The sequence below is a fragment of the Trichoderma ghanense genome, assembly GCF_004382785.1.
Source record: "Trichoderma ghanense strain CCMA-1212 chromosome Unknown scaffold_8, whole genome shotgun sequence".
NCBI lineage: Eukaryota > Fungi > Ascomycota > Sordariomycetes > Hypocreales > Hypocreaceae > Trichoderma > Trichoderma ghanense.
Window position 1 is genome coordinate 213,839 of NW_027395671.1, and position 22,236 is coordinate 236,074.

Genomic DNA, 22,236 nt, shown 5'->3' on the forward strand with positions numbered 1-22,236 from the left:
CCCCCCCCCCCCCCCCCTATTCACTTTCAGCATCCTCCTTGACATACGATTTACTGACCTGACCTTTCTTTGGCTTGTAGTTCAAATTCTCCATGCTCTTCTCATTAGTCTTCATCGCAGGCATGATCATCCTCGCCCAGGCGCCCTTCGTCCCCTACGACTGGCGCATCAAGGACTTTGTCGCCATCCTGCCCATGGCCACCGTCGCCGCCAGTCACTTCCTGCTGCCCTTGGCTTTGAACCCTGCCCTCATGACCTTTTCATGGTAACTTGGGATCTTTTTTTCTTGTTCTGTTTTTGGCATTCACGCCTACGAATATATATCACACAGAAAAGATATGCAAAAAAAGAAGAAGAAAAAACAATTCTATAGCACATTACATATAGACGGGATCGGCGTTTCTTCCCCCCTTCCCACACGTGGACTACCAACAACATTTAACATTCACATTCCTACCTTCATCGTCCCCCCCATTTTATGACTTGTGCCAGAAGTGGACGGGTCTCTTCAATTTTCGTTTCATTGCTCTTCAGTTCGTTTCCTCATCATGTATGACCTTGTACTACACAAGGCCCAAACGCTAGATTATTGAATGTTAAATCACGGAAAGGGTTTATTCGAAGGAGGTCACAATTTTTTATGGAAATCAGGATGTTTAGTACGGCTTATTCGGGAACAAAAGGCAAGCTGGAAAAGGGGCGAATGGGATGGACCAGTGCTAGTATTGGATAGTAATAACATAACAATATTGTCCTCGCATCCTTCTCGTTCTTCACTTCGAGTTTACTATATCCACAAGGACTAACGGACTGGCGCACGGTAAGAGTCAGGAAAGGTTTCTCAACACTGATCTAATACCTTTGTAAACGATCTACTCTATTCCATTCTCGGTTTGCTTCCCAGATAAGACACAAAAGACCAAGAGCAAGTTGGAAAGGGAAAAGAAAGAAAAAAAAGAAAAGAAAAGAAATTCCATCTATATACCCAAAAACGCCTCTATAAACCTCTTCATCAAGATTAAACTCTCAGGAAACATGCATATCCCTCCGTCTCATCCATCATCATCATTGTCTTTTCCTCAGTCACCCGCTCGTCGAGATCTATCCAGTATACTTGAATCTCCCACAACAAAGCTCTACCCAGACGCTAATCTCAGAATCCGTAAAACAACTCATCTCTCTAAGAGACCCATCCATCTAGCAAGTCCAGATTCAAAATCAAAAAGAGCAAAGAGCAAAACTTTTTTTCCCATCGCCCATCAAAGCAAAAGCAAGATACTGTTTACTCCTCATCGTCGGTATCGGGAGGGTGAGGGGTGCCCTTGGGACTGTTGAGCCACTCAATGTGTCTCAAGCGACGACGGACTTCCCGCTCCTTGAGCTCCTTCTTGGTCAACTTCTTCTTCTTGCGAGCCTTGAACTTGAGCTCGCCGTTGTTATCCTCAACGCCAGAGTTGACGGCGCTGCTGACGACCGAGCTAGCCGCAGTGCTGGTGACACCACTTCCGGGACGGCTGTCCTCGAAGCGGTTAAGGTCAACGGCCGTGTTGCCGCGCTGGGTCACGCGTCCGTCGTTGACGAGCCACTGCTCAGAGCAGAGAGCGCCGACAAACTCCTCGTTGTGAGAAATCAGGATAACACCTCCCTTGAACTCGCGAATGGCCACAGCCAAGCCTCCAAGAGAGTCTCGGTCCAAGAAGTTGGTAGGCTCGTCCAGAACCAGCAAGTGAGGGTTGTTCCACATGGCACCAGCAATGACGACCTTGACCTTCTGGCCACCAGAAAGCGAGCCAATCTCGTTGTGGTTGGCAATCTCTGGGTCCAGGCCAAGATCCTCAAAGTGCTTGGAGATGACGGATGGCTGGAGCTCACGGTAGCCGAGACCCTCGCGAGATGCCTCGTGGTCGTCAAACTCTTGGACGAGCTTGTCGAAGCCGAGCTCGAGAAGGGTCTCACGAGAAATCATGCTGTTGAACTTGGGAAGCATGCCACGCCATTTCCTAACAAAACAGTTAGTATCGAGTCCTACAATTCGGGGAGTCGTCATCACTTACACTTCATATTGGAACGTCTTCTTGTACTTTTGACGACCAACAAGCGCCTCAATCTGCTTGGCGGGCTTGCCGTCCTCGAGATTGACAAACTTGTCCATCTGCGCACGGTCCTGCTCCGACAAGGCACGAGTCTGCTTCATGTGCACTTCTCGGTCATCACCGTGCTGGTATCGCCACTGCAGATACTGGTTGGGAGTCTTTTCCAGGTGCATCTCGACGTGCTCGAGGGCATGCTGCTTGATGTAGCCAATTCGGAGGTTGGGGTGCTTCTCAACCTTGCCAGTGGTGGGGATGGTCTCGCCGGTGAGCAGCTTGATCAAGGTAGACTTGCCCGCACCGTTGGGTCCGATAATGGCCACTCGCGAGGACAGTGAGAGAGAGCACGAAACCTCATGGAGCGATGGCTTGGGAGCTCCGGGGTAGGTATACGAGACGTTGGACATGCGAATGATGGCACGGGTCTGCGACTTGATACCGGTGAGGATACCTGGAGGAGGGAACTTGAACTGGACATTGGATGCCGAAAGAGTGTAGTAGCTCTTGGCCTCGGGGCGCACCTTGACGAAGGCGGCAAGGTTGCCCTTGTAGCAAGCGAGCTTCTTGTTGGGCTCGTAGTGGTAGATGTCGGTGGTGACGTTGTCCAAGAATCCAGAGTCGTGGGACACGATCAAGCTGGTAATGTCGGGGTGCGACTTGAGGTAGTTCTCCAGCCAGGCAATGTTGGCGACATCCAAGTGGTTAGTAGGTTCGTCCAGCAGGAGGACATCGGCACCCTTCAGCATGGCTCGGGCCAGGGCAAGCTTCATCTTCCAACCACCTGAGAGGGAGCCGACCTTTTGGGCCTGGCGACCCTCGGGTCCAGAGGTGAAACCGAACTCCTCGAGAACCTTGGAGATGTGCTCTGTGCCCTGGGGACCAATCTCGGGGTCCTTGGAGACGAACTCGAGAATGCTGATGTCGGCATCTTCGCCCTGGTTGTGCTCGACGTAGTATGTGCGGAGGACGTCCTGAGGAGGGAAGCCCTCCAGCTTGCCAGCGGCAATACTCTTCATGAGAGTAGACTTACCGGCACCGTTGCGGCCGCAAAGACCGTATCGGTGGCCCTTGAGAAGTCGCAGGTTGGTGTGAGAAAGCAGCAGCATACCGCCGTAAGCCAGCGAGAAGTCGGCGTTGACAATCTCAACCTCGCCGTCGTCCTCCTTCTCAGGAACACCATATCGGCGCTGGTCCTCTTCCAGGTAGAACTGCTGGATGGCATCTCCCACCTGTTGGGCAGCGTCGGGGTGCAGCAGGCTCTTCAGGTATGGTGCAATGTTGGCGGAGATTCGGGTAACGAAGCGGTAGTTGACATCGGTAGCAACCATCTCGGAAACGTAGGTCTTGGCAAGCTTGTACAGCTCGGATTGCAACACGGCGGCGTTGTGCTTCTGGACCTCGGAATCAATGACCTTGGCAACGTCCTCGACGGTTGTACGGGCAATGATGTCCTTGTCGTTACCCATGGCCTTTTCCATGGTAGCCAGCGCTCGCTCAGCAATCTCTCGCACCTCGGGGAGGGACGCACGCTCGCAGACTCCCTTGACGCCAGGCATCAGCTTGGGAAGGAAGGTTCGGGCCTCGATGGGGTCGTGGACGAGCTTGGTCAAGTTCTCGACGATGACGACGGTCTGTCGGAGGACCTCCTGGGAAGTGGTGGGCGTGTTGAGCGATCTCTCAAGGAAAGGCGTCAGCAGAGCCAGCACGGGAGACGTGACAACCGCCACGAATGTCGTCTGGGACAGGGCGTGGATGGCCTTCTGGAGGGTCTGGGAAGAAGGGTGCTGCATGGTGTCGACCAGCAGGGGGATCCGAGGGGCAACGTCGTCGTTGGACAGGAGCGTCGTGAGGGAGTTCATCGTCTTGACGGCCTGCTTCTCGACCTCGGTCTTCAAGTCGTGCATGCCGCCCTCGACAAGGGGAATCAGGCCGGCCAGCTTGGCGCCCATAGCCTCGCGCAGCACGTCCTTTTCCGCAGCCTCCTCCTTGGTGCTGCCGACGGCGATCTGGGCCTTGTCGGCCATCTTCTGCAGCAGCTGGTAGGCGCCGACGGTGCCCTGCCATTTGCCCGTCTTCTTGCCGAGATACTGCGTCAGCACGGGCAGCAGGCCAACCACGAGGGCCTCAGCGCCGAGGTTGGCGAAGAGGGCGTCCAGGCCATACTGGGCAGCCTCGCGGACGACAGAGCCCTTGTCGGCCAGGGCATCCAGGGCACAGGGCACGGTGCCGGCATCCTGGACCAGCAGCACGACCTCGCTCAGGGCCTCGCGCGGCGGGAAGCGCTCGAAGATGGCGCCCAGCAGGTTCTGGCTGCTCTCGCGGCGCAGGCCGCTCTTCTTGTCTGCGGCCGCCTTCTTGATCTCGGCGAGGATGCCGTACGTCGTCAGGCCGGCGGAGCCGACGGAGCTCAGCAGCAGCTCGCAGAGCCCGTAGCAGGCATCGATGGAGGCGGCGGACGTCTGGGCGGTAAAGATTGTGTTGAGCAGGCCCGCGACATCCTCCTGTGATGGCGGGGGAGGGGCTTCTTTCGATACCACCAGAGGCGGCGAAACAGGGTGAGGCATTGCGGATGTCGTGTTGCTGAGCGTCCTGCTGGAGAGAAATAGGGGAAATGAAAACAAAAACGAGAGAAGACAAACAAGAAAATAAGATCCCCAGAGCAGAAAGCCTCAGCCGCAGGACGCAGGAAAAAGGGCTGGTCTATTGCAAAGTCTGGGGAGGAAGAAAGAGAGAGGAGAGGTGATGCTAATCGGGAAGAAAAAGAGGAAGAATGATGGGGGATAAGGTAGAGGCTGGATTGGGCCTGGTGCTAGACTAAGCCACTTCCTCTGCGCTGTGGTTGGGCCTCGAACTTTTTTTTTTTTTTCTTCTTGCTCGGGAAAAAATTCTGTTATCTTATCGGCCCCTTATCGGTCGAGACGAAGGCGAACCGCTAAGCATGTGCGGCTGACGTTATCACCACCACTGACAACAACTGCGCTTCCACGTGGGTCGTGGCAGGCATCATCTTTGGACGAGGGGCTGCCCTTTACAAATCAGAGGGGAATAGGGGCTCGACTTGAGTGCTATTGGTGAGTGTGTAATAAACTGTTATGGACACAGGTGCCATCTTCAACACTCATAGTGGACAGTTGGCAGTTGATGCTCGATGGAATACCGTGAACAGTTACGTTCATGTACGGTTCACATTTGTGTGCAAATGGCAAATGCAGGCATAAGCCGAAAGGAAAGGTTAAGGGAATGAAGACGTTGCCATAACAGGTCAAAGTGCAAAGTAGAATAGATAATGCCCTCTATCTAGACGACCTTGGATCCTCCGCCAGGCCCAGCATGCTTCAACTTTAATTCATAATTCGAGTCTACACTTCGTTTGCCCATCTCAGTGACGCCACCACGCCTCTCAATCAGAGGAGAGAAAAAGGTAAAAGAGAAGACAAAAAAAGTCGGGGTTAGAATGAGGAGAAGATGAGGTGGAAGGTAATCAAAGAAAAATTGAGAAAAAAGAAAACATCAAGAGAACGGTAATACAAACAGGCAGATATGCCACCCACAACAGGGTATACAATTAGAAACACATTAGCTATATTCCAACACGTTGCAAGACTCGTACACTGCTCCATGTATGTATGTTCGTTCCAGCCGTACGTGCTTCCCTTCGTCAATGAATCAAGTGCGAATAAAATCAAGAACATAGGTAGGGGGGGGGGGGGGNGGGGTCAACAGCATTAAATCGCTGTAGAAGAAGAGGCCTTGAAATGAAAAGGGGGCGTCAAGGTGTGAAAGAAAACAAAAAAAAAAAAAAAAAAAAAAGAAAGTCAAAAATGGAAAAAAGAAAAGAGAAAACCCGGGCGATATATAGAGGTCGTAAGGATCAAGGCTCGCCCTGGCTTGAGCCCCGAAGGGCCACGGGACCTTGGAAGCCGCCTTGTGAAGAGGGCTTAACAGCGGCCATCTCATGACCTCGAGAGTCAGGCGCTGGCCGTTGATGCCGGTGTAGGCCCAATCGCTGATCTCCGTTTTCATATCTCTTCTTGAACTGGTAGTAGGAGGGCGTGCGCGGCCTGCAGAGGACGGCCAAAATGTTCCTCCAGATGCTCGCCTGGTCAAACGGTCGATATCGCTCGCTCTTGGTGAACTTGTGCGAGTTCATAAACTCTCTCGTCGTTTCGCCACGGGCCATGAGGAAGATGTGGTAGCCCATGAGGGCAGCCGGATAGAGAAAGCAAAAGATGCCCAGGATGACCAAGGCCAGAGAGACGCGGAAGTGGTTGACGGATTTGCCAAAGGAGATGTTGTGTTGGTTCGCGTAGATGATGAGCTGTGCAAGGCTGACGCCAATCAGATAGAGGGAGAGGAAGGTGGCGGATGAGACAAAGGTGAAGAAGTATCGGTAGTTGCGCTTGCCAACGCAGTTGTTCAGCCACACGCAGTGGTGGTCGTGCGTCTCGATGCAGTTGTCGCAAAGACGGCAGTGGTGAGCACGAGGCGGCCGCCAGATGTTGCACGTCCGGCAGTGCTTGACGGGAAACTCCATGGCGGCAGCCGTCGGCTCCGCTGACTTGATCAGTGTCCAGTCGTTTGTAGGCGGGTCGACACGGAGGGGATCCTCGTGCGGCGCCAGAGGAGGGAACTGGTGAAGGTTCCGGGGAAGGATCTAGCATGGTTAATCAGTCATGCTGGTCTTTGCCTCTATGGAGACGGAATAGCTGGATATGGGTTCACTTACCCCGGGATCGGAAATGGAGGCGTGGAGAAAGGATGAGAAGCAGATGTACGCGAGGTAGGCAAAGATGATGGGAATGGCGGGAGACACGTGATGCCACAGGAACGGGGCCTCGAAGACGAAGAAGAGAACGCAAGGCAGCACCACAAAGAGTCCCGTAGCAACGTTGATCGGCCTCTGCCTGGTGTTTTGCCATCGGCCTCCGAAGAGGAACATGGTGTTGCCCTCAAAGTACTCATAGTTGCGGTGCCGCTTGGTCTTTTGCTGCACGGCGGTGCTCTCCGTCTTGGGCCGAACTTGGGAGTCGACGGGGTTAAGTCGTGGCGACGACGCAGCAGTGGAGGCGAGCTTCTCGACACCGGCGGCGTTTCGATTCTCGGCGCTCTGGGCTTGGTCCCGGTCACTCTTTCCGGGGAGGAACGTCGATCCAAACGACTTGGGCGTCTTTAACAGGGGGCTCGGAAAGCTCCTCAGATCCCTCAGGTTGCTCCCTCGGCTCAGGTCGAGATGCGGGGGGGTCTTCTCCGGGCCCGAGGCCTTGCGCAGCGGTCGAACGCTTTCCGAGAGGCTGCCGCCGGCGTAGCGGCCGGTTGGGCTCGTCGTCTCCGTCGCCTGGTCAAACGTGTCGTGCTCGGTGAAGTCGGTGCCGCGCGAGGGCAGATGCCGCTGGTCTTCGTTGTACATGACGTGCTGGAACTGGACCGGCGGTCCGTGGTGGGCCGTGGGCGAGGGTGCAAAGTCGTGGATGACGCTGCCGTCGACGTCGGTTGCGTTGTCCGGGAGGTCGCCAAACTGTGGCTGGGGCGCGGCGGGTGGCTGGGCCGTCGCAAGAGGACCTGGACGTGCCGCTCCGGCTCTCTGGGCCTGCAGCTTCTGCGAGCTCATGGGGTGGAAAAAGGCATTTGACGTGAGCGACGGGACGTGGCTGCGGGACGTGACGCTGGACGACAGGCCCAGGGCCGAGCTGGTGGTGCTAGTGCCGCTGCCTCTCTTGCCGACGCCCAGGCTCTTGCGGGCGCCTCCCCACGCCTTGGACGAGGCCCCCGTCTTGGCCGTCTCGGGCCGGATCGCCGACCCAGATTCCCTCGTGCGATGCGTCCGGGGCGCCGACGTCGATGCGTTGCCGTCGGCCTCGTCCTCGCTGGCGATGTCGGTCATGTGGGAGGAGACAACGCTGTCCGGGCGCCGTTCGTTGGGAGTCGAGGCGGTTGTGCGAGGCGGGTAGGCCTGGTTGTTGCTGCCAGACCGCGGCGAAACGGGCGAGTCTGGGGTCGGGGACGCCATCGTGATGGTCCCGTACGTTCGAGTTCCGCAAGTCGTCCTATAACATAGCCCGTTCCCTCGTGTGTTTGCCTCTTGTGCTGCGATTCTCTCTTTCTCTCCTCCTTCGTTTTCGTGTCCTCCCCCGAACGGCCTTGTCGAAGATTACGAGATCCGAGTGTCCCGCCAAACGAGGATTCACTGCGAAGGGAAAAAATGAGACGAGATGGAAAAGAGATGGCGGCGAACAAGCGTAGGACAGATCGAGTCGACGTCTGACAAAGATTTGGCGGCTGTCGGCACCACGCTGCTGAAGGGGAAAAAGATGGAGATGGACCGATGGATGGGTTCCGCTCGCTGGGGAAGATCGCAAAGCGGGAACTTGGTGCTAGAGTCCCGGGTGGCCGCTTTGTAAGAGGCGTCGCGTAACAAGTCGGCAGAGGGTCGGATCGCGAGATGATTCCAGGAAGATGCGTCTTAGTCAAAGGAGTGTGGGTGAATGAATGGCCGTGACAGAAAAAGAAGAAAAAAATGAAAGAGAAAAATGAACAAGGGGCAAGCTTGAAAGTTGGAGAGAGAGTGTAAACGAATCGAAGGACTAGCAGTCGGTTAGTTAGAGGGAGCGTCGGAAGCGGGGAATCGCTTCAAGATGGGCAGAGACAAGAAGGAAAAAAGGCGATGACAGGCAAGTTTGGCGCTGTTGTGGATGGAGGCAAGGCCGGAAGGACGCCCGCTCCGGCAAAAGCGGAGGAAGGAGAAGGAGGAGGAAAACACGAGGGAGTTGAGAGAAGACTCCAGCCCAGCCGTTCCTTTTTTTTTTCCCTCCCCCGTCTCGCAGAGCATTCTGCCGTTCGTCCACTTTTCGACGCCTGTTCCTGTTTTAACGAGGCTGCAGGCATGCCGCCCAAGACCCTCCTTTTTTTTGCCAGGGCAGCGCCGCCAAAAGGGGCTGGCCATTGGTGCGTTCGTCTTGCTGCAATTTGCAATTTGGCCCGTGGACGCAGTAGCTGCTGTCTGGGCGTGGCGTACTTGCTACCTGCACTTACTGGGCATTGCTTGCTGCTAGCTGCCCGTGGTTAGCTGACAGCTTCGGCGCGGGTGGTAGCCGGTACCTGGATGGGCGACTACCGACACCTTGCGCGCGGAGCACGCTCTCCCAGTGGCAGCGTTGGATCGGAGTTGACCTGCAGGCTCAGCTGCTGAGCGGCCTGCATGCGTGAGTGCATGAGCATGAGCATGAAGTTGCAAGCAATCAACGGCCTGTGCGCCCATTGTTGCTTGTAGAAGCTGGAGTGCATGAAACAAAGAAACAATGAGAGACTCGCTGCTGATGAAGAGAATGGGGCGTGATGAGAGCCATGTGCTATTCACACTCGAGTTACCTACTCTCCCATGTCTGACATGATACGATCAGTGGCCAGTCAGTTGATACAGCCGAACTGTCACCTCCTTGGCAGTCGCGCATCCTGTGTCTACCTTACCTGGCCTGCCTTGCTTCTGGCCATGCGCGTAAGAAAGCCGCCACGCTCGTCATTGGCTCGTGGAAATTGCATGTTCAAGCAGTTCTAGCGCGGCTGATGTGATGGATGCTCCTGAACCCGGTCAACCGTCGTGCTACCATCCTCAGGTGAGCTCATGATTACCTAACCCAAGCAGTAGCTCCCCCGACCCAAGTAGGCCATGTGACTTCTCACGTGCCACCATCCCACTTCGGCATTGGCCAATAACATCCTCGGAATCTCGGGTTGAAATCATCATACGACCCCCAGCTCTACCAGCAGCTTCCAAGCCAAATCTTCCCAAACCTCCAACCTCACAACCACAACCAGCTTAACGCAACCGAAAAATGGCCTCCATGATCACCCGCCGCTTCTTCTCCACGACGGTCCGCCGTCTGCAGTCGCACACCAGCAAGCAGGAGCTGCAGTCCGAGTCCAAGCGCAACCCCGAGACTTTTGTGCGTCATAATTGAGGATGAGACCCTTTTTTTTTTTCCCGGAAGCTTCCTGCGAGCCGAGCTTCTCTGTGTGAACATGAGAGGGCATAGAGGAGAAATGGCTAATGTGAAGGAAAATTTGTGTATAGATTCTGGGTGCTGTCATGGTCTGCGCTTTGGGCGGCGCTGGCTACTACTTTGGTATGGCGAATCAAACCTACAACACCAACGCGGGCATCAACAACCTCGTGAACCCCCAGTCCTCGAAAACACGACAAACTCCCCCAAAAACACATTTCACAGGACCACAGTCCAAAGAGATTTCGACCAAAAAAAAAAGGAAATAACTAACACAGCAACCCAGGCCGATCCCCCACCGGCGCAACCTCCGAATACCCCGTCAACGTCGCCGCCATGCCCTGGCAGGGTGACGCCGAGGGCAAGTACAAGTACCACCCCGGCGGCGACCCCAGCGCTCCCCCGCGCGACGCCCCTAGCGCCCTCAACGTCGTCATCATCCCCAACGTCACCGCCCCGAAGGAGGCTCACGAGAAGTTCAACAAGTGGGGCAAGGAGGGCTACCCTTGAGCAACAAGAAAGGGCTATCGATTCTTTGAAAGGGGTCACGGATGGAGGGGGGAAGAGAGAGAGCAGGCTGTTTGCTGTGGGAGTGGTGTTTACCTGAGAGCACAGGTTCGGTATGCCTATTGTAGATATATGCGTGGCTGGGTGAGGAATGGGGATTGCATCGAGATGAATCATGTTTTGAAAACGGGCCAGTGACGGTGAGAGGGTGAGAGAAAAGAAGGACAAGAGAAAGACTTTGCATGATTTCTTTCATCTTTTTCCCTTCATGTGCATGTGAAAGGACGCAGCATGATGTTAAAGCTTCGCAAGAAGCTGTAAATTTACCAGGGGTAAAAGCTACAATACCAAGTACAAAGCCTTTAGAAATCCCCAATGCAGTCCTCTTATTCCTTAAGCAAAGAGCTCCCAGTCAGAAAAGCCCATCAAACAGCTTCTTCTCTCAGTGTCTAGCCCTTACGACGCCAAGGTTTCGCTTCCTCCAGCAACTCCCTCACACCCCCCAAACGCGCTCCGCAACATCTCTATCGCTATAACTCCTGAATGCTCCCAATCTCGCATGTCGTCAACTCACGAGACCAGCATATCTATCTCCTCTCCCGTGAAGCCAAACAGGTACAGCAAGTCCAGCATGCTCTGCCCATTCAGCCTCGCGTCGGCCTCCATCTGCACCGTCGGCTTCGCGTTCCACGCCACGCCCAGGCCCGCCTTTTCCATCATCAGCAGGTCGTTTGCGCCGTCGCCAACGGCAATGACCTGGGACAGATCGATGCCCTCCTTCTGAGCAATCTCGACGAGCAGATCGCGCTTGCGCTCCTTGCCGACGATGATGCCCTTGACCTCGCCCGTGAGCTTGCCGTCCTCAACGACCACTTCGTTGGCATGCGCGTAGTCGATGCCCAGCTGCTTGGCCAACCACCCCGTCAGCGGCAAGAATCCACCGGAAAGAACAGCCGTCTTGACACCGAGCCGTTTCAGCGCCTTGAGCAGCTCCGGCACGCCATTGGTGACATTGAGCACCGGCCGGAGTTTTTCAAAGACGGTGGCCGGCAGGCCCTTGAGCAGCGCGACTCTCTCTCGGAACGACGACTCAAAGTTGAGCTCGCCCATCATGGCGCGATGCGTAATGTTGGCCACGCGCTCTGCCAGATCCGGCGGCTCGCTGAGGTTCTCGGCCAGCAGGTCAATGACCTCCTGCGTGATGAGGGTGCTGTCCATGTCAAAGACGACCAGCCTGGGGTGCTTCCTCCACAGCGTGTCCCTCTGCAGAGCCACGTCGACGTTCCACTCCTGCTCGAATCGGTAAATCAGCTCGTGTTTTCGCAAGTCCGCGAGGCTGAGGTAGCTGGGCGACGGAGCGGGCGCCAGCGTCAGCTCGACGACGCGCGGATTCTCCTGGTTGTCCAGACAGCGATGCGACGAGTGCGGCTCCTCGGCGTCGTCGGGCAGCGGAAACGTCGACATGAGGTGCAAGAAGGACGTGATGCACAGCGGCGACACGTACGAGCCGTACAGGTGGTCCAGCTGCTCCGACTCCTGCGTGGGCGGCTCCAGCGGGAACTCGTCCATGCTGGTCGTCGGCGCCATGTTGGGCGGCAGCGACTCGGTGCTGTCGGCCAGCCCGCCGTTCTTGGCCGGCGACCGCGACCGGCTGAGGCCCCCCGAAGTGCTCCTGGCCGGCGCGCTCCGGTCGCCGCCCTTGTAGAACAGCGTCGCGACCAGGCGGTCCGACTTGCGGCCGGCGGGGGGCGCGCAGTTGGGGTGGGAGTAGCTGTGCGAGACGCCGCTGTCGACGACGACGGGCGGGTGCTCGGGCGACGGCACGCCGTTGAAGGGCAGCGCGGGCGACTTGGACGGCGAGGCGTCCTCGACCAGCGTGTCGATGCCGTGATGGGCGACGGCCTCGGGGATGCGGTGCTGCGGCGGGCGGTACTGCTGGTGGTCGCTGAGGTACGAGCTGCTGCGCATGCTGCTGGTGAGCTGCGGGCGCTGCGAGGGCGCCTTCGCGGGTGCCGCGTCTGCCATGGCGTCGGACTGGTGGCGGTTGGTGAGAAGGAGATGGAGGATTGTCTGATGCCGACGCGAGGTTTCGTCGCCAGAAGCAGCCGGAGCGAGGCCCGCAGACGAGGCAAGTGAGGCCGTAAAGAACGAAGGAAGACAACCGCGAGTTTGGCAGCCTCGCACCAAAGGCTCTCTCAATGGCAGCAGAAAAAGAAAGGCTAGAGCGAACAGGACCAGACAAAAACGACGGGTGGAGAGATTGCTCCGAGTCGCACTAGAACTGGGGCCCGTGGGCTGGAACCGATAATGGTGCGATTTGCGGTTGGTGAGGGATTGGAGAATGCGTGTGTGGGAAAGGCTGGCGATGACAAGAATTGGTGGAGCGGTGATGTTATGAGGGTGACTTTATGTAACCTGCAGATCTGTATCAGTTTTCATGTTCCTGACAGCGAGAACACTTGAGATCTGGCTGAAGAGTCTGAGTCGAGATTGAACATTACTGGAACTAAGCCAAAAACTCACGAGAGAAATAGAAGAGTTCCTCATCCTCCGTCGTTGCCGTCCTCAATGCCCCGCACCCGCCGCTCTCAGGTGTGACTCAAGTGCTGTAGTAAGGACGCCCAGCTTTCAAAGCCAAGGTCCACATCGCCTGCGATACGGCAGCAACGCCTAGATGAAGATCAACACGAATTTCGTGATCAGCCTGACGCCCGCCATGCAGTGTTTTAAATCACTCAAGCGCGGCATTGACATTGGGATTGATTTGGTTTGATCCGAGGTGCCTGTCTATTCGTGTTCTTTTTGTGGCTAGGATGCTAAGATGTTTCGCTCATGGAGTCGCTGCGAGTGGCACACGCAGTTGAAGCCGTTGTACAAGGTCCGATATATATTTAGTATCAGATCCAAACCTTCTCCTTGACGCCTCCTCGCATATGTCAAGATCAAATATGAACAACTCCAAACACACAAGCATATGATGAGAGATCCATCTCATCCCATCGTCACCACCACCATCACCATCACCATCCTCGCCTCACCCCTCCCACGTCTCCCCCTCCGGCCTCAACCCCCATCTCACCAATACAGCCTTCCGCCTCCCCATCCAACTCTCCATCTCCTCCAGCCCACGATGCAGCGCCCACAGCACCATCCCCAAGTCATCCATATCCTCCGGCAGCGCGCTCCTCGCATCCTCCCGAAACGTCCGCACCGTCACCTGCAGCCGCGGCCCCCGTGCCCACATCGCTTCCCACTCCACCGCCGTCTTGGCCTCCCACAGCGCGACCTGCGCCGTGAACTTGAGCTGCAGCGTGCGAGCCTCTGCCTGGTCCCAGCCCTGCTTCAAAAAGTTGTAGGTGCCCGAGAGAATCTCCGCCGTGAGCACCGTGCGCCGCATGCTCTCGTAGTATATCCACGACGACCAGCTGTCCATCGCCTTGGAAAAGGACCGCAGGCGCGGATACAAGGCCAGCAGCAGCGACTGCACAATGACCTCGTCCCTTTCCGCACGCATCCTCTCACCAATGTCGTCCCTTGAGAAGAGGCGAATGCACTGGTACACCACGAGGGCCTGCAGCGCCGGCAACAAGTCCGGCGCAGTCCCCGCGGCGCCCTCAGACGCACAAGTAACGGCATGCCGGATGGAACCGATGAGCCGGGCAACGCGCTTGGCAATCTCGCCCCTGATGAGTGACGCGTTGGCCGTGTTCCTCATGCAGTGCAGCGCGCTGGCCGCGAGGGCCTCCTGCAGCACCTCGGACGACGCCACCTGCGTGTGGTGGACGAAGCAGTTCTGGCCCGTCATGGCCAGAATTTGCGGCTGCATCGCAAACCGGCCGGCCGCCCACTCCGCCCGCGCCTGGAAGACGGAGCCTGTCGTCACTGGCGTGTTGGCGAGGTCAAAGTAGATGAACTCCGGACTGGCAGCGTACTCGGCTGCGGGGAGCCGGCCCAGCAACGGAGAGTCCATCGGCCCCGGGCCCGGGCCCAATGACAAGAAGGCCTGGTCCTGGTCCTGGAGCACGTACTCGTCCAATTGAGACAGCAGGCAAGGTACCAGTGGCGGGGGCAGCGTCGTTGACAAAGGGCCCGGTGACAAATACGCCGATACGGCACTCGGACCGCCGTGGCTGCTCCCACTGCTACTCCCGCTGCTGGTGTTCACGCCAGCCTGCCAGACGCCGCTCATGTCCTGCGTGAGATCCGCTCCGACACTCATCGGTGGCGATGCCATGCCCAGCCCCTGTTCCGAGCCCCCAACCGCCATCATCCAGGGATAGACGCAGTCTTTCCTCGACTTGCGACAGCGGCCGCAAGACGGCAGGTCGAGATCGCACCGCCGCTTGCCCGCCACACACGCGGAGCACGACTTTTTACGGGTCGAGATCATGACAAGGCTGGTAAGTAAGGTCAGGCTGGTCCGCCAAAGTAAATTGGCGACAAATGCAGGAATGGCGGCGTGCGGAGGTGAGTAGGCAGTTTGAGCGAAGGAGACGCGCTTGGTCGTGCGAACTCCGGGCCTTGTAGAGGCTTGGGGAAGCTGTCCAGAGAGAGGCTGTTGAGCGTTCCGCTCCCGTGGTTGCGGCCCCATATTTATGCGGAGTTCCGCACTTGGCGCCCGCATTATGGGGTCGCCGTATGCGGAAGGGGAGTGAAGCTTCGCGGCGAGAGATGGTGAGGAAGCACGGAGCTCCATCGATCCAGCGGTATGAATGCGTGAAGATGCTGGAGAGCGGCGCTGTTGGAATTCACGATGCGGTGTTCCGATGTTTGACTCAGTATCGAGGACATGATGTAAGCTGCGTGAAGAAGGTATTAGAAAGCTCGTCGAAGAAATCATTTAGAAGGCCGTATAAAGATGGTGATATGGCTCACCAGCAGAATCAGAAAAGACAAACAAGACCTCGTTACTGTGGAAAACTCAGAGACATCGATCAACCTGCCATATCAGTTACGATGACAGCCACCTCGAATCAAGACTGCAAGATCCCCTACAGGGTCATCTCCATCACCGACAAGACGCACAGAACCGCCTACCCAGCCATCTCTCCCTCCCGCCCCGCCCTTTCCCAGGCCGGCCGGACCGTGCTCATCACCGGCGGCAGCGGGGGCATCGGCTACGGCATCGCCCTCGCCTTTGCGACCGCCGGAGCTTCCAGAGTCATCATCGTCGGCCGGGACGAGGCCAAGCAGCGGGCCGCTGCCGAGAGCCTCACCCGAGAAGCCGGCCCGGATTCGCACACCAAGTTTGAGGGCAGGGCCGCCTCACCGGCAAGCCCCGAGGCCATCGACGCCCTGTGGGATGCTCTGAAGGCCGAGGGTGTCCTTGTCGATGTGCTCGTGCTCAACGCCGCCGTGACAAGCAGTGTGGTGCAGGACTCTTTGTGGACGGCGGGCCGGGAATTCACCTGGGACATGTTCATCGTCCACGTCCGCTCCATCAACCACTATAGCGAACGATTCTGGAAGCAGAATGAGGACGAAAAGGTGAGTTTGCTAATACCCTACTCGAGTGTCGTTTCGCCAGGCACAGCATCTTTGCAGGATAGCCTGTTGACAACAGCGGTGCGATGCAGAGATACCTCGTCAATGTGTCCACTTCCGCCATCCACGATTTCGAAGCAGGCGAGGCTACCAAGGCCTATGCATTGACCAAGAACTCGGGAATGCTCCTGATGCAGCAGCTTGCCCGTGACACGCCCGTCGACAAGATGCAGATTGTCAGCTTCCACCCGGGTGCCATATTGAGCCCTGGCGCGAAGAGTGGAGGTTTGGATGAGAATTCCCTCGAGTGGGACGACAGTGCGTACAATCCACGCTCCCAGAGAAGGTCCCCTCCGTGATACAATCTAATATCGTACAGTCAGCCTCCCCTCCTCGGTCGCCGTCTGGGCGGCTTCGGACGAGGCAGCGTTTCTGCACGGTCGATTCATCTGGTCGGCATGGGACGTTGAGGAGCTGCAGAAGGGGCCGCTCCGAAAGCGCATAGAGACGGACGACAAGTTTTTGCGAATCGGCGTTCACGGCCTGTGATGACACACATAGACGGACAGTCTGGCGTCCGTTCACAACATCCTGTGTTCATCGTAGTAGCGTTTGCAGTATAGAGGCGGGAGACCAGAGGCAGAACAATAGACAAATCATCCGTTGCAGCTGTCCCTGCGTCGCATCATGATGAATCACCAGCCAGCAGCAGCAAGCGTCCACTCACCTGGGCATGTTGTAATCAACCATCAATGCCAATCTTCTCTCTGCTTCTGCTTCTCATCTGCCCCATCAAGCACGGCAGCTCACCAATCCTCCAGGCTGACGAAGCAACACCCTCGCCCGCACTAGTCGGCACAACCCCCCAGCTGCCCCCATTCAGCCAGTATTCCACCTCCTCCAATGAAGCCTCCCAGCGACGACCCGGTTCGGACCCTCGCGGCGGTACCACACCGCGGCCCACCCAAGATGGCCTTGTTTTAAGCCATACGGCGCTCGGCTTCCGACTCCCGCAGAGCCACCGACAGCCCGATGGCGCACAAAACGGTCGCGATGCCATCAAATGTCCTGCAGCGGCTTGGTCCAATTTTGTCTCCCCCAGCTCGACCCGTTGCTCTGGAGCCGCCGTCACGCAATTGATCCCCAGAATCTCCCACGGCTCTTTGATCATCCTCCCCTGGGCCTGTGTCGTGATGTCGTGACACAACATCGGCGATGCTTCCAGATGGCTTTTTCGTCATCCGGGATGAGATCATTCCCTCCCTCCCTTTGCGATTCCATCTCCGGCAGCCACTCAATTTCTAAGCCAACAAGCCCCGGAAAACCCTTCGCTGCCCCAGTCTTTCGAAACTGGACCCCGTCCAGGTACAGGATACTCGAGCCGCTGCTGATTCGTCGTGCGTGAAGAAAAGTCGATGATACCATCGTCCAGCCTCGGGGGTCCCGCGATCAGCCAATCACAGCCGCCAGCCCGACATCGCGGAAGCATTGGCGTCGATGTCGTGATCGCTCCTAGACGCAACTCCAGACGCCCAAAAGCTTCCAGGCTCGTGCTTAATGCGTTTTGGCTCGCTCTGCTGCTCGCTGTGAGCGATGTTCCGAGGCCTGAATGGCAAATTGGACGGGGGGCCTGATTGCAATCATTGGGGCAATTTTTTTCAGGCAGGAGAATTAGTCAGGGCGGGCGGGAATCAGGGCAAATATATCCCCCAGATGGCCCTCCATATACTGGCTGCCTGCCTCCCCCGAGACTCTCGTAGTTGATGCAAGTCCAGCTTTCTTCTCTTTGCCTGCCATAGATCTTTGGGCGTTCCTCCAGCTGCTCCTTGATTCAGTGACGCTTTTCTGAGCTCGAAGAATCCAGTCCGAAGATAAAGAGCCTCCTGTATCCTCTGAATCACTTCAACAGGCGATTCTCAGCCCAACTCAAGTAACTTTGTTGCCAAACCCGGGAACCTCAAGCCTCTCATCCTCTCCCGTCATCATGTCCATCATCATGGAGCAGTCGGCGACCCAGTCGTCATCGTATGCCCACGACAAGGTCGACTCCAACGACATCGAGTCCGGCTATGCCTCTGGCCAGTCCGACTACTCTCCGTCACCACGCACAGAGAAGCCCGTTATTTCCCTCAGCAAGTCACACATCGAGTACCTCAACGAGCAGATGGAGTCGATGCACCCCATGGACATCCTCCGGTTCTGCAAGATCATGTTCCCCAACCTGTACCAATCAACGGCGTTTGGCCTGACGGGGCTCGCCACCATGGACATGCTGTCCAAGATCCAGAAGGAGAACCCAGAGTCCCGCACCGTCGACCTCATCTTCCTCGACACCCTGTACCACTTCAAGGAGACGTATGAGCTCGTCGACCGCGTCAGGGAGAGATATCCCAACGTGCCCATCCACATCTACAAGCCCGACGGCATGGAGACTGCCCAGCAGCTCGAGGAGACGTACGGCGAAAAGTTTTATGAAACCGCCGGCGACATGTACGACTGGATCGTCAAGGTCGAGCCACTGCAGCGAGCGTACGACGAGCTCAAGGTGGCCGCTGTGCTCAACGGCCGTCGGCGGTCCCAGGGCGCTGCCCGCGGCTCCATCCCCATCATCGAGCTCGACGAGGAGAGGGGCATCGTCAAGATCAACCCCATGGCCGCATGGACCTTTGCCCAGGTCAAGGAGTACATCAAGGAGAACAACGTCCCCTACAACGCCCTGCTCGACAAAGGCTACAAGTCGGTCGGCGACTGGCACTCGACCGTCCCGGTTGGCGAGGGCGAGGATGAGCGTGCCGGCCGATGGAAGGGCCAGGGCAAGACAGAGTGCGGCATCCACAACAGGAAGTCCAAGTACTCTGAGTTCATCGCCAAGAAGGAGCAGACTGCGCCTGTCTCATGAGCGCAGGTGTTGGCTCATCTCACTGAGGCGCGCTCTCTCAGCCCACGGGCCCAGAGACCTTTGATTTTCCGTTATGACATGATGACGTTTGGTGGCATTGGCGATTTGGAGTCTTTGAGGAGTTGCATCGATGGACCAGCATTTGGATGGGGATTCTGAACCCATAGATACACATCATGGGCGGCGTTTGGCTTGATTTCGTATTTCTTCTCTTTTCCGACTTGACCGTTCGCATCTCGGATGGTCGATGGACCGAGCAGTTGTGCAGCGAAAAGGTGGTATCGCATGCCCATGGCAGTAGATAGCGACAGCGAATAAATGAAAGAATAATTATTTGACAATCTCTCTTCGTCTGCGTTCGTTAGGATGGTGAAGTGCAAAGAAAGCATCATGAAGTCAAGGATCGTCTTCTGTTGCTTCCTGGGTTAAGGCCCGTTGAGCCACTTGTGCCCCGCGCCACCCCCGTTGCTAAGCATCTGACAGTAAACCGTAGCACAAGCCACCAGATGCTGATAGTACCCTATCGCCTCATTTTTCAATTTCCAGGGTAACATTCATCGGATATCAAATGCTGCGTTCAATTACATGAGTTGGCTTGATTTGGCCTTTGATTGAAGCAGGTATCGCATATAATACATATTGTCTCACAGTATTTATACCTCAGGATTTTCCATTGGTGCTCACCATGCAATCTCTACCCCGACTACCGTCCTCTCTGTTCAATGAGAAAAAGTCCAAAATTCTCCAACAGCTCGCCGTCCCAGACACCGAGTACTCCGACCTCTCACCCAAAGGCTCCGTGGACGAAGGCATCCGATACCTCATTGGCGAAATCAACACCGCGGAGGGCTTTGTAACGACGAGCAGCTGCGCCGGCCGTGCGAGCGTTTTCCTTGAAGGCAGGAAAACGAGGGCGGCAGAAGGAGAGAACGGGGAGAGTGAGCAGGTTGCGAGAGTAGGCGGAAAGGGGGCGGGAGGGACATGGCTGTACGTATCTCATGACGCTTTTCAAGATGGGAGTGAGGCGTATCTGGATTGGATGAAGAGCCTGGGATTCTCTGATGTGGATGAGACTGAGATCCCGGATGATGGGCTTGGTGAGAGGAGGCTCATACACTTCAAGTTTGAGCCCATGGTGAGCATGCCACTGTCCTATACACCGAAAGATGAGCGTTACTGACTGGGAAAGATTCTTCATGTCCTGACTGCATCGCTTGGTCACGCCCAGCTTCTTCTCCGGTGCGCCTTACAAGCCGGCTTCCGCGAGTCCGGCGCCATCAACATCACTTCTCTCTCCAGCGAGCAGACTACGCCCATGGTAGCCATCCGCTCAATGGGCCTCAGTCTCGAGTCCCTCGTGGGCTACCAGGACCTGGACGGACAGCGTCGACAAATCGTCCCTGCCGGGTACTTTAAGCTGCTCCTCCAGATATCCAATGAGCGCTTCGTGGAAAACACAAAACGCATCGAAAGGTTCCGGTCCGCATTCAAGGAGGCCGTGCTGGAGCCGCAAGCGTCGAGTGTCCCAAAGAAATTGAACCCCGAGGGCAAGGAATGGGAAGACGCGGCTGCTCGACGAGAGAGGCTGCGTGCGGAAGGACTGAGGAGAAAGGCTGCGCTTCAGGCTCAGAAGAGTGCATCGCCGGCACAGGATATAGACGTTGAACTGCCAATAGATTCTCCCTTTTAGCGTAACAATCGCTCTTTATTTTACCCCTGGTCATACATTGCAGCTTTTACCGCTGCCATCTTTTGCCATAGTGTACAGGCACACATCCATCCCCAGCTCGCTCGCTTGATATTCGGCCAGTGTTCAGGTCACCGGCTGTCACCAGAAGTCTATACCCGACGATCTCTCTTTTCCTCTGCGTTTCTCTTTGCTCTTTTTTCCACCATCCCCTTTATCAAGAAGAAACAGCTCTATGCCGTGATCCTGTTAATCCACTCCCTCTCCATCTTCTTCACCTCCGCCTTGAACGCCTCCACCTCGTCATAGCACACCAGCGGTTTCCTGTCGTTCTCCCTCAAGCACCGAATGACACTGTTCCGCGCCGCGTCGACGCTCTCGGGCAGCTCCCGCACCTTCTTGCGCTGCTCGAGCTTCTTGCGCAGCTCCTCAATCTCCTTGCCGACGGTGTACCGACTGGGGCCCTTGTCCTCGGCAACGGAGGAGGCGGCCTCGGCGATCTTCTCGTGTGCGAATTTGAGGGCGTCTGACTCTTGCTTCTCTAGCCTCTTGAGCTCCTCGGCGACGCGGGCTTGGATGTGTTGCTCGACGAGCTTGGCGCGGGAAGCATCCGTCTGGAGAAAAAAAAAAACCGGCTGCGTCAGTTTTTGCACGATTTCACCCACAACCGTGGATAGACAGAAATCGAATCGAATCGAACAGGGGATATTCATCGAGGAAAGCGTACCTCGGGGCTAGTTTGGAGCGTCTCCAGGACCGGTAGGGAAACGCTTGGCGGCCCTGAGCTGTTTTGCGCATCAGAATTTTGCCTCGTTAGCTGGGCGCATTCCGACGTTTTGCTGGGAGAAACGAAATGCTTTTCTTGGCATGTTCAATTGGACGGGTATGACGTACATCTTCCATGTGTGGCCTTGGGGCTTGGACTCTTGGGCACCCATGGCGACGGCTCAATGGCGATGCGGCAGGATGGCTGGGATGGAGTTGAGCTCGTGATAAGCACGTCTTGCTGCAAAATTCCGGGCATATTCGGCTGGCGTCACTGGAGCTTGCCGGACCCGGAGGTTTCTGCCTGAGGAGCGAGTGTGGCTGGTGGCGCATATGGTTGTGGCTGGTGCGGTTCCCGCTTGTTTCATTGCGCCAAAATGAGAACACAATTATCGGTCACATGACTCTGGTTGCTTACCAAGCTTGCCGATTCACTTTCATCTGATTGATGGATGACGATGCTCTAAACCGACAACGGAAAGGCACAGAATCGGGCTTCACAAGGCATCGCCTCTCATCAGGGAAAAGGAGAGCGCGACAGAATGGTTCTGTAAAGTATCTTGTTTCTACCGATTGATCTTTCCAGCAGCAATCTCTGCAATTGTTTCAAAGAGCCTGTCTCTCTCTCATTTCAGCGGCGGAGCATAAACGTTCAGATTGCCGAGGCTGCTGCCCTGCATATCCTTTTGCCCCCCCCCCNGCCCCCTCTCCCCCCCCTCCAAAATACAGACAGACAAAATCTTCAGCATCCCACGCATCACGGCACAACCTTCAATTGTCGTGTCGTGCCACGGAATTCGAAGAATC

General features: G+C 56.4%; 12 protein-coding genes across 12 annotated transcripts in view; 7 read left to right on the forward strand and 5 right to left on the reverse strand.

The window, feature by feature from the left end:
• CCMA1212_006680 (uncharacterized protein) overlaps nucleotides 1-269 on the forward strand; it is a gene marked incomplete at both ends in the record, with an annotated part of 2,886 nt that extends 2,617 nt beyond the window's left edge. Inside the window, one exon of the mRNA XM_073703887.1 lies at nucleotides 81-269. Coding sequence (XP_073557382.1) covers nucleotides 81-269 — 189 coding nt within the window. The remainder of the gene's footprint in view (nucleotides 1-80) is intronic.
• Nucleotides 270-1,282: 1,013 nt separating this feature from the next.
• CCMA1212_006681 (Prion formation protein 1) lies at nucleotides 1,283-4,654 on the reverse strand (the record flags this gene model as incomplete). Its single annotated transcript, XM_073703888.1, has 2 exons — nucleotides 1,283-2,000; nucleotides 2,055-4,654. 2 exons carry the CDS (start codon nucleotides 4,652-4,654, stop codon nucleotides 1,283-1,285), a joined length of 3,318 nt encoding a protein of 1,105 aa, XP_073557383.1.
• Nucleotides 4,655-5,961: 1,307 nt separating this feature from the next.
• CCMA1212_006683 (Palmitoyltransferase ERF2) lies at nucleotides 5,962-8,097 on the reverse strand (the record flags this gene model as incomplete). The annotated part of the gene is made up of 2 exons (XM_073703889.1): nucleotides 5,962-6,744; nucleotides 6,817-8,097. The coding sequence occupies 2 exons, from the start codon at nucleotides 8,095-8,097 to the stop codon at nucleotides 5,962-5,964; spliced, it is 2,064 nt and encodes a 687-aa protein (XP_073557384.1).
• A 654-nt stretch (nucleotides 8,098-8,751) lies between these two features.
• CCMA1212_006684 (uncharacterized protein) lies at nucleotides 8,752-9,153 on the forward strand (the record flags this gene model as incomplete). Its single annotated transcript, XM_073703890.1, has 1 exon — nucleotides 8,752-9,153. One exon carries the CDS (start codon nucleotides 8,752-8,754, stop codon nucleotides 9,151-9,153), a length of 402 nt encoding a protein of 133 aa, XP_073557378.1.
• Nucleotides 9,154-9,919: 766 nt separating this feature from the next.
• Nucleotides 9,920-10,597, forward strand: CCMA1212_006685 (uncharacterized protein; the record flags this gene model as incomplete). The annotated part of the gene is made up of 3 exons (XM_073703891.1): nucleotides 9,920-10,030; nucleotides 10,159-10,210; nucleotides 10,374-10,597. The coding sequence occupies 3 exons, from the start codon at nucleotides 9,920-9,922 to the stop codon at nucleotides 10,595-10,597; spliced, it is 387 nt and encodes a 128-aa protein (XP_073557379.1).
• A 567-nt stretch (nucleotides 10,598-11,164) lies between these two features.
• CCMA1212_006686 (Phosphoserine phosphatase) lies at nucleotides 11,165-12,619 on the reverse strand (the record flags this gene model as incomplete). The annotated part of the gene is made up of 1 exon (XM_073703892.1): nucleotides 11,165-12,619. The coding sequence occupies one exon, from the start codon at nucleotides 12,617-12,619 to the stop codon at nucleotides 11,165-11,167; it is 1,455 nt and encodes a 484-aa protein (XP_073557380.1).
• A 1,009-nt stretch (nucleotides 12,620-13,628) lies between these two features.
• CCMA1212_006687 (Transcription factor gsfR2) lies at nucleotides 13,629-14,984 on the reverse strand (the record flags this gene model as incomplete). Its single annotated transcript, XM_073703893.1, has 1 exon — nucleotides 13,629-14,984. The coding sequence occupies one exon, from the start codon at nucleotides 14,982-14,984 to the stop codon at nucleotides 13,629-13,631; it is 1,356 nt and encodes a 451-aa protein (XP_073557381.1).
• Nucleotides 14,985-15,550: 566 nt separating this feature from the next.
• On the forward strand, nucleotides 15,551-16,627 carry CCMA1212_006688 (uncharacterized protein; the record flags this gene model as incomplete). The annotated part of the gene is made up of 3 exons (XM_073703894.1): nucleotides 15,551-16,081; nucleotides 16,144-16,396; nucleotides 16,458-16,627. 3 exons carry the CDS (start codon nucleotides 15,551-15,553, stop codon nucleotides 16,625-16,627), a joined length of 954 nt encoding a protein of 317 aa, XP_073557385.1.
• A 203-nt stretch (nucleotides 16,628-16,830) lies between these two features.
• On the forward strand, nucleotides 16,831-17,280 carry CCMA1212_006689 (uncharacterized protein; the record flags this gene model as incomplete). The annotated part of the gene is made up of 1 exon (XM_073703895.1): nucleotides 16,831-17,280. The coding sequence occupies one exon, from the start codon at nucleotides 16,831-16,833 to the stop codon at nucleotides 17,278-17,280; it is 450 nt and encodes a 149-aa protein (XP_073557386.1).
• A 782-nt stretch (nucleotides 17,281-18,062) lies between these two features.
• Nucleotides 18,063-18,977, forward strand: CCMA1212_006690 (Phosphoadenosine phosphosulfate reductase; the record flags this gene model as incomplete). The annotated part of the gene is made up of 1 exon (XM_073703896.1): nucleotides 18,063-18,977. The coding sequence occupies one exon, from the start codon at nucleotides 18,063-18,065 to the stop codon at nucleotides 18,975-18,977; it is 915 nt and encodes a 304-aa protein (XP_073557595.1).
• Nucleotides 18,978-19,662: 685 nt separating this feature from the next.
• On the forward strand, nucleotides 19,663-20,667 carry CCMA1212_006691 (tRNA wybutosine-synthesizing protein 3; the record flags this gene model as incomplete). The annotated part of the gene is made up of 2 exons (XM_073703897.1): nucleotides 19,663-20,112; nucleotides 20,167-20,667. 2 exons carry the CDS (start codon nucleotides 19,663-19,665, stop codon nucleotides 20,665-20,667), a joined length of 951 nt encoding a protein of 316 aa, XP_073557594.1.
• A 230-nt stretch (nucleotides 20,668-20,897) lies between these two features.
• On the reverse strand, nucleotides 20,898-21,602 carry CCMA1212_006692 (MICOS complex subunit mic19; the record flags this gene model as incomplete). Its single annotated transcript, XM_073703898.1, has 3 exons — nucleotides 20,898-21,299; nucleotides 21,392-21,449; nucleotides 21,559-21,602. The coding sequence occupies 3 exons, from the start codon at nucleotides 21,600-21,602 to the stop codon at nucleotides 20,898-20,900; spliced, it is 504 nt and encodes a 167-aa protein (XP_073557593.1).
• Between the last annotated feature and the right edge of the window lie 634 nt (nucleotides 21,603-22,236).